The 9,305-nt window shown below is 38.9% G+C and overlaps 1 protein-coding gene across 1 annotated transcript; it reads right to left on the bottom strand.

Annotated features, from left to right (window-relative positions):
* Positions 1–735: 735 nt before the first annotated feature.
* Positions 736–8,985, bottom strand: spam1 (sperm adhesion molecule 1). Its single transcript, XM_015019171.1, has 4 exons — positions 8,873–8,985; positions 4,263–5,178; positions 2,576–2,665; positions 736–1,202 (listed from the first exon to the last, which is right to left on the bottom strand). Exons 2-4 carry the CDS (start codon positions 5,166–5,168, stop codon positions 873–875), a joined length of 1,326 nt encoding a protein of 441 aa, XP_014874657.1. The 5' UTR covers positions 5,169–5,178; positions 8,873–8,985; the 3' UTR covers positions 736–872.
* Between the last annotated feature and the right edge of the window lie 320 nt (positions 8,986–9,305).

Here is a 9,305-nt window from a genome sequence, read left to right as displayed (position 1 = left end):
GTGAAATTGTGTGTTTTTGATATTATAATGACATAGAAATTATTACTAAAAAAAAAAAAAAAAAAAAAAAAAAACAATCAGCTCCACTGAGGGGCCCCTTAATGGCCCTGGGGGCCTAAGCAGCTGCTTAGTTTGCTTATGCCTTGGGCCATCCCTGAACCACAGGACATGTCTCCAAACCTTAGAATTTTAATCTCCTTAATTTTTTTTTATGGGTTAGAGTTAGTAAGAAAGCTTGAGGTGTTGCCTTGAAATAATACATCTATAGGTATGCCATCATTGATCTAAAATGTTGTGAATTAACTGTCACAAGTTTACCATGACATTATCATCTAGGCTTCAATAAATTGTTTCATGGCAGGAGGCTGCACAATATTCTCCTTGATGCCACATGCTTGGTTAAAGAGGACAGATATAACTTTTTTTAACCATTTGTCTGAATTCAACTCCATTGTTTTAAGATTTAATTTGATCTTATGTAATTAAATTAGAATCTGTTGTATTGATTTGATTAAATAAGTATTTACAGCTGGAACAGTTTTTCTATTAAAGTGTCTTGAGATTGACAGTGAGTTATTCCTAGAAAAAGAAACTGAAAAAAAAAGCATTCCTGTTACATTTCAGCCAATAGTGGGTTGCAAATGTGTTGGACTTCTCAGATATCATCACTACACAAAGTTTATTTTGTTCTTGTTGGTTTAGCAACTGTGTGAAGGAAGAAAAAATATCCCAGTGCAGGAATCAGGAATTTAATGTTTTGCCTCATATCTTTATTTTGTGAGCAAACATTGTTTATGATATGTTTTCCTCACAGCAATGACTACACAACCATAAGAAGGCAGCAAGGGCCATTCATTTACTCCCCTCACAATTTAAACCCTTATAAGTTGAACTTGAGTTGGACGCTGCAGCTCAGGAAAGCAGCTCCACCCAGCATAGCACTGGCATGTGAAGTTCTCCACCCAGTCGTTGAGGTCGCTGGCAGATGGGAGACCGACGGCGATGTACTTCCCGCTTGCCTTTAGGATGCGGAAGGAGGTGGGGTTCAGGTGAAGGTAGTGAGCGGTGTTGTAGTTCTTCCTCACACAGCGGCCATTTCCCTTACACAGCAGCCTACTGCAGAGCATGGCAGCCGCAGTCACATTGGCAACATATGGACTGAGCGTGGAGGACAGGTAGTCAGACAGAGACTGGCAGGAGGCCTACAAATTGAAGGAAGTTGAAGGATCAATGAGCACAATCATCTACATCTACTCATCCCTGAACCAATTCATAACCTGATTTTGTACCTATTGACATTTTATCCTTTCCTGTATCCCTTTCATACCTGTAAACACATCATCCCATTCCCATCAGTTTTTCACTGATGGGAATGGGATGATTGTGCAAATTATCACAACAGTGTTTCTCCATGATGCCGTTTACAGCTGTTCTTAGGCACATTGGACTGGATGCACAATTCTGCAAGGTGTTTGCTAAGTGCTGCTGACCTTCAACATTATAAGATGATATAATGTTCAAAAAAGTCACATAATACATCCCCTTTAATGTTTTCAAGATGAAGAAAAACAGGTATCTGAGACAATCTTTAAATCCCTGTTAGTTCAATTGACATGGTGCCACCTGTTAACCAGTCCAGTGGGTTTGTCAGCGACTGATCAATTGGCGGTTGCAATTTGTTTTGAAGTGAAACATCCCTTACCTGGAGGAACTGAACCCGCTTTACCTTTACTTCTCAATGGAGCTAAACTTAGACTGAGTTACGGTACACAAAATACAGGGTTGCTGATTTCACTGAGATTGGGATGATTTGTAATGCGTTCTCTTTAATTAACAAAAGCTGAAAACTTACAAGTCTTGTGCAGAGAAGCAGCAAAACGGTAGGGAAAATATTAGAGGAAACAGCAAAGTGCAATGAAAGCAGACAACTATGTAAAAGGAGGAGAGGATGATGACATGGGCTGCAGGCGAGGCAGTCAAGTCAAAGGGAACACCTAGTGCAGGAGCAAAGACCAGTAGGCTGAAGTTAACAGAGGAAGGGAGACAAATGAACCCTAACGGCACTAAGCAGAAGGGAAAGCTTGAAACTAACAGACACAATAAAGGAAGACGCTAATCTAGAAAAGCTAAATGTAAATGCACAAATAAAAGATATGAATAAATAATAAACCCAACCCGATAAATTCCAAAATTCAAATACCAGAGGACCAAAACAGGTCTAGAAAAATGTTTGTTTGACATTATATTAAAGTAAACAACAAACCACAAAAGACTAACTGGTGGTTGACTGCTTCATATAGATAAGAATACTTCCGTGTTTTTTCCTCTACTCTCTACCTAAAAGAGGAAATGAAGACATTCAGATTATTGCTGACTAAAGCCTAGTCATCTGTGTTCCTGTTTAGATATTTCAACAGTTTTTGTGATCATGTCTGCAGATCAACCCAGAAACCTTCAGTGGTAGATCCTCTCCTCTCCTTTAGAGAGACGGGACAGCTATTCAGTGTGTGTGCCGGCATGTGAATTTTATATCAACACAGACTGTTCGTCAATGACTTCAGGCCTTGAAAGTTACCTTGTTGTTGTAGTCCCTGGTACCTCCCCAGATTACAACCCCAGAAGCACCCAGAGCTGCAGACTCTCCAAGAGTGTTAACAAGATCTGTCTGAAAGGGCAAAAACACACACAAGTGACAAATACATTTTCATACCAGATTCCTGTTTCCTGTCATTCTCTCATATTCACTATTAATTATATTCATTTGGATGTTGGACATTTGGAAATGACCTAAAATCCTCTGCTCATGTAAAGAAAATATTGAATGTTAACCAAATAGGAAGACTGGAAGTGTCCAGTACTCTGAGCTACACTGACTTACGATAATAATCTCATGGATTTCATGAGAACTTTTCTGATTTAAATTGTGGTTTCTGCCTAAAACATCAGACTATGCTTCAAAAGAAAAATGGCAATGTGATGTAAATCCTGTAAAACTGCTTACAAAACAGACTGGAAATGGATTATTGAGTCCACAGAAATACAACTCTAATAAATAACATTGGCTCTAAGGAAGTGGTAGTGTTAGCTAAGTGAATATTCCTGTAAGTTCATTGACGATGGCCTAAGAAAACTATGGAGAATGTGAATTCTTCCTGCATAGGTGAGCCAAATGCAAGGTACCTACAAAGAAAAAAGAAAAGGAAAAAGGAAAATGTTCTATTTCAGACATGATATCTTCCATTTTTATTGGCTTCCATTGTCAGAAGTCTTCAAATATATTTGTCTGTTACTTCAGTAGTATCATCTCACACTGAACATGTTAGAAAACATTTATTCTCAGCTCATTCACTAAGGGGAATTCAAATTTCACATAAAGAAACAAAAGTGCCACATTTTATTTGTACTAATAAAACACTTTCATTGAGTAATCCATGACTTCCTGTTTCTCTGGCGTTTAAAGACTGTGGCAGACCCTTCAAAATAGGAAAAACAAAACAAAATGCCATTTAACTTAGGCAGATGTGTGTTGATCGTCATATGTCAGGAAAAAGCTACAATGCAACAGCTTATGGCCTTAATGTGCATATTTATGGTCAGAGCAATAAATAAAAACAGCCTGAATCATCTGACAGTGAGGAAAGCAGGAACCCAGCTTTAGCTTTAGCTTTAGCTTTAGCGTACATGAGCGTTCACTGCTGGACTGAAAACAGAGAATAGAATTCACACAAAAAATTGTTAATTGTTTTGAGTAAATTGTATTCACACTAAACAATATAGCACTACATACTTTATGTGGTGCTAAATAATATATTTCTCATAAATCTTCATCACAATATCAGCATAGCAATTTTGGGCAAATTTTTTTTGCATATCTTCTAATATTTTGTGGGCCTAGTTAAAGGAGTAATTTGAAGGCCTTGATGTGTTTTATGTAGACGCAACTGTCTTCATATGGTAGTTTTCCATTCTGAATAAATGTTCCCAAATGAAATGTGTTTTTATAAAATGTTCATGAAGATTAAGCTAATGTAAAAAAAGCTGAATTTATTTTAAGATTTTTCAGGGTACCCTCCAAAGTGCAGAGGGCACTGTAAGACGTTCTAGTCATAAATGTGGAAAAACCTTTATTGCCTTTTTTACTTCTTGCGTCATTATTGTCTTGGTGCTGAGAACCTGAGTGCTAATCCAAGATCCCCAAATTCTGGGATTAGTAGTCAAGGTTGAATGTAAACAATAAAGAAGAAATGTTAAAAATGAATCACCTGAGTCTGAAACATTTGGGTCTGATCCCGGTACAGGGGTCTGGAGTAGACATAGACAGGCACAGTGGAGAGGTGTTTTGGCAGCGCTGCCACCCTCAGCGCCTCTTGGACACGATTACGAACATAGAGAGCGGCCCGGGGAGAGTTTCTCAGAGTAATATGGAGGTAGATGGATGGAAAGAGGGCGGTGCTTCGTTCCCACAGCCACAGCAGCTTGTTGTTCTGCTTCTTAGTTTTAGTGGAGCACCTCCCTGTGTATCCTGGCTTGTTCCATCCATAGTTGAAGCAATCAGGAAGCAGATAGAAGCCCCAGCGGCGGTTTGGACGTTTGCCGATGCCAATGCTGATAGTTTTTTCCATGAAGCGTCGCCCAGCTAGCTCAAACTGGCTCTTGGCTGTTTGAGAAATTTTCTTTGCTGACAAAAAGGGAGCCAGCTGCAATGCATGAGTAATGGATAGCTTCTGATAGATACGTTTTGATCCCCAGTTTTGGTCCCACAGAGGGCGCCAGGACTCCCAGTCGATCACAGCCAGCCCAGGAGAGGAATCTTGGGAGATATAGTGATCTATTGTACTTTTGGCCTTAGCAAGATGCTCTGTCAAGTTCCCGTTTTGGGGGATACCACCTTTGTAGATCTTGTGCTTGATTATGTCGACTTTAGGATACAGGCCAAGGCGATCTTCATAAAAGATGGTAAGAAACTGACCTGGCACAGCTGAAGGTGTAGTCACTGCCTGGAAGGCAGCGGTATCCAGTGGAATTTCAAGCTGTTTGCATTGGTCAGTGGGGGCATTCCATATGGCCACAAAGGGATGGTCACGAACCAGTGGTGGCTCAGTGGGTGGTAATGCAAAGACTGATATAATCATACAGAGGTTGAGACAGGAAAGAAAGGGCGAAGCCATTGTTATAGCCCTGTGAGAAGACAAGAGGCAACACGTATAATATCCAACAATAAATATTGTACTGCATTATATTATACTGTATAGCATTATATTTCAACAGCTGTAATTTAACTTGCATCCTCCTATTTGCCATAATGATTACTATTCCACTCTGCGCCACACCCTTCATGGAAATCCCATGTATTCATGACTGAAAAGTGTATGAAGATTCTTCTGCATAATTCAGGCTTTTTAAGGGCCACCAGAACTGGTGACTGACACAAAGGATAATGTAATTACTTCCAAAGATACATTGATATTTGAAGTTTACTTATTTTTAAGTTTGATCAATTTTTAATGATTTTACTATAAGAAAGTTAAGGTACTGGCTGACACAGAACCCTGACAGGCAGTCAGCTTAAACCTGTTGGAGGTTTAAGGACATGTTCTTTGGTTGGACAAACTTTCAACCTGACAATTATGGGGGAATTTTTCTGCCATAATCCAAAAGCACACATGTTCAGACTGAAAGCAAGATTTCATGTCTTTTGTTCTGAAAAAGTTGAATATTTTTGCTTATATTTTTATTTTGAGAGCAGAACTTCATGTCTTTCTTCTCAAAACTTGCAATGATTGCACTCAATCCTTTTCCTCGTGCTCACACTTAGTCTCTGCTCGGAGCAAATCTTTGCTTGCAAAACTCTCAGCTCGCTTGGTGGAATTTCGTACCGGGATCTTAAAATTTATGGAATAAATCTGTGTATTTGCTCAATGGTTGCCTACAGCTGAAAAGTTTCACAATTCAGTAATATTTTTGTGATGAATTATCACATAGTTGCCAAAGCTGCTCAAAAAGACCAACATGAGATTTTATAGAAATCAACATGTTATTCGAAATGTAAAAAACAGAATAAATAACTTCCATGTAAACCAAGTGAATCCTTGTTAGTGCAACCTTTGTATTTTTCAATTATGTGATTCTGGTTCCACAGCTGTCCATGATTTGGTTGGAGTACGTTCAAGTACATCAATTAACGCTAAAGAGCCACAAAAACATTTCCTACACAAAAAAGTACGTAAAAACACCAAACAGAACACTCTGTTCATTGCAGATTTATGTTTGTCAATTTTCATTTTGCAATCATTAGGAATTGATCACCTGAACACTGGTGGTGGATGATTAGCTAATTTAAACACTAATTTAAACACCTGCACTCCTGATTATCTGTCAGAAAATCTATGTGGGTCGACGTATTTTTGTGCTAAGTGAACCAAAATTCTCTGAACTGTGCAGTATGTGTACATGTTAAGGTGATGAAAGTTAAGCTAGCATAATTAACCCTCTCCTCGCTAGTGATGTCAGTTCCTCTCCACTCAGATGGTCTGATCATACCTGGTGCACCTGAGCCCATGTTATATGCCTCTGGTGAAGAGACAGCCTGCAACCATGAGGACAGTGAGGAGGGGGTCAAAGAGGTCACTGAGACACTACAGGGATGTTTTGAGGCCACTGACTGGCAGGCACTCCGTCATCCGAATAAAGAGGACATCGATGAGCTCACTGAGTGCAAAACACAAATCAACTTCTGTGTTGACTCCATCATCCCTACTGAGACAGTTTACTGTTACCCACATAACAAGCCCTGGATAACAAAGGAGATCAAGACCATCCTGAATAAGAAGAAGAGGGCTTTCAGAAATGGCAAGAGGGATGATGTGAGAGTAATTCAGAGGTGCTTGAAGGTAAAGATCAGAAGAGCTAAGGAAGATTATAAGAGGAAGCTGGAGAGGAAACTCCAGCAGAAAAACACCAGAGAGGTCTGGGGATGGATGAGGACTGTCACCGGGTTCAGATCAGCAGGTTGTGGTGCGGTTGAGGGCCATGTTGACAGAGCCAATGAACTCAATCTGTTTTTCAACAGATTTGACACTCCGGCCCCTGCACCTTCCCATCAATACAACTGCTGCTGTCCAACAACTCTCCCCTCCCAGTGGAGCTGGACTCTCCGACAGTGGTGAAAGAAAGAAGGATCCTGTCCAAGATGCAAGCCATCTTGGACGAGTCTCATCCACTCCATGACGTGCTGGTTGGATACAGGAGCCCCTTCAGCCAGAGACTCATTTTACCAAAGTACACCACAGAAAATCATTTCTGCTGTTGTCATTAGGCTTTACAATGAGCAGGCCCCAATTCTGACAGGGAATAAAACTTTTTATATATTATGTGTGTTAATGTCGCTAGATTTACAAAATCTAGGTTAGCCTTCATAGCGGGGACTGAACCCCGGTATTACACCAAACTAATATTAGCTGGCATTTTGACGGTGGACAGACAGTAAATACAGTATTGTACCTTCTCCCCTTCACAATAAGAGCATACATTCTGATGTTAAATATATACATTGTATCCACCACAGTATAGTAATATTCTATTCACAAATATAAACAGTAACATGTCTATCTAACTTGTGAAACATTATCCCCCGAGATCTCACATGAATAGTCCATCGATATGAACAATATGCGGCAGTGGTGAGGCTTCTGCTACAATCAATAACTAAAAGGAACCAAACACAACCAGCACAACACTTTCATTCTATTGGCTGAGAGGTTGCTTGGCAACTGTGCCAGTAGGCGTTTCCAAAAGTGAGCAGAGTCCGAGCAGAGACAAAGTCTGATCACTAGGAGAAGTTTTGAGTACAATCATTACAAGTTTTGAGAAGAAAGATATGAAGTCCTGCTTTCAAAATTTACATGTAAGCAAAAGTATTAAAAGTTTTGAGAACAAAACACCTGAAATCCTGCTTTCAAACTGAAAATATTTGCTCTTGGATTATGGCAGGAAAATTCCACCAAGCAAGCAGAGTTTTGCAAGCAAAGATTTACTCCAAGCAGAGACTAAGTCTGAGCGCAAGGAGAAGTTTTGAGAACAAAGATATGAAGTTCTGCTCTCAAAATAAAAATGTAAGCTAAAGTATTAAAAGTTTTGAGAACAGAAATCCTGCTTTCAGACTGAACATGTGTGCTCTAGGATTATGGCAGAAAAATTCCCCCATAGACAATGGCCCAGCTTAGACAGAATCATTGCTTGATTGTTCATTATTACATGCATTTCTTCAGGACCCTTCAAAAAGGTAATACTAGCCTTAGTATGAGCAATAAATTACAGTACATAGTAATATGTGTAATGTGTTGCATAAATAACATTCTTAGTTTACATAGCAGAATAAAAGTTGAAGAAGTACTTTTGTTTTGATAAACTGAACAGCTGAGACTTTCTGTTTTCTCTAATTAGTTACATTTTTTTCTTTGTGAAATGTTTCAGGAAAACATGACAATACTTTTAATCAATTCAAACATCGTGCCTCATCAGAACTTAGAGCATTCGTTTAAACAAGATAACAAAGCCGAGTTCAAATGTTGTGGTAACAATACCACCTTGTTATTTGAGAAAATTATGTCTGGATCTCAATATGGAATGTTGAAGCTATGAGATATTACATGTAAAGACACATTATTACAATGTCTTATTTGTTTTTGTGGCTTTGTCATCTGTCCAAATAAATATTGGTCAGTCAAACATTAACCCTACCTATTCTTTTCTTGCTTATTAAAGAGGTGAAAAAACATAGCAATATGCATAACATGTTAAGTAATTAAATAAAAATGAAAATACTTTCTACAGAATAAAAGTGCATTTCTCTTCAGATGTCACAAAGTCCTACCTGCTGCTCTCTTGAATTAACAGTCAAGATCTGTCAAGCATTTCTTATGTCTTCTGCATTTGATGATTTGTTGAGTCATGTTTGAGCAGAAGTGGTTTCTTCTTCTTCTGGGTCTATCTGATGGAGGTTGTACTGTGTCATCATCTCATGTCTGAGAAGAACTCGGCTCAGTGGAGCGTGATGAGGTGGCTATTTACAAAAAACTGCAACAACACAGGTAAACAGGAAAACTTCAAGGAAAACCTGTGTATATTAAAAGTATTTTATTATTATTTTGTATATGTTAAACATAAACTCTGAAACAGAACTGTAGGTGAGGTAGAGTCTTCCTTCAGGTCTTATGTGCCACTCTATTCCCAAATTTTGTTTATTCCCTGTTGGATCTCTTGATACCAAAGTAGCAGTATTAGTGTGACTCAATCAAAAAGGCTGT

This window comes from Poecilia latipinna, unplaced genomic scaffold (genome assembly GCF_001443285.1).
Source record: "Poecilia latipinna isolate Pla-1442-1.1 unplaced genomic scaffold, P_latipinna-1.0 Scaffold2386, whole genome shotgun sequence".
Lineage (NCBI taxonomy): Eukaryota > Metazoa > Chordata > Actinopteri > Cyprinodontiformes > Poeciliidae > Poecilia > Poecilia latipinna.
Note: the sequence above shows the minus strand (reverse complement) of the source record. Positions and strands in the feature narration are given on the sequence as shown.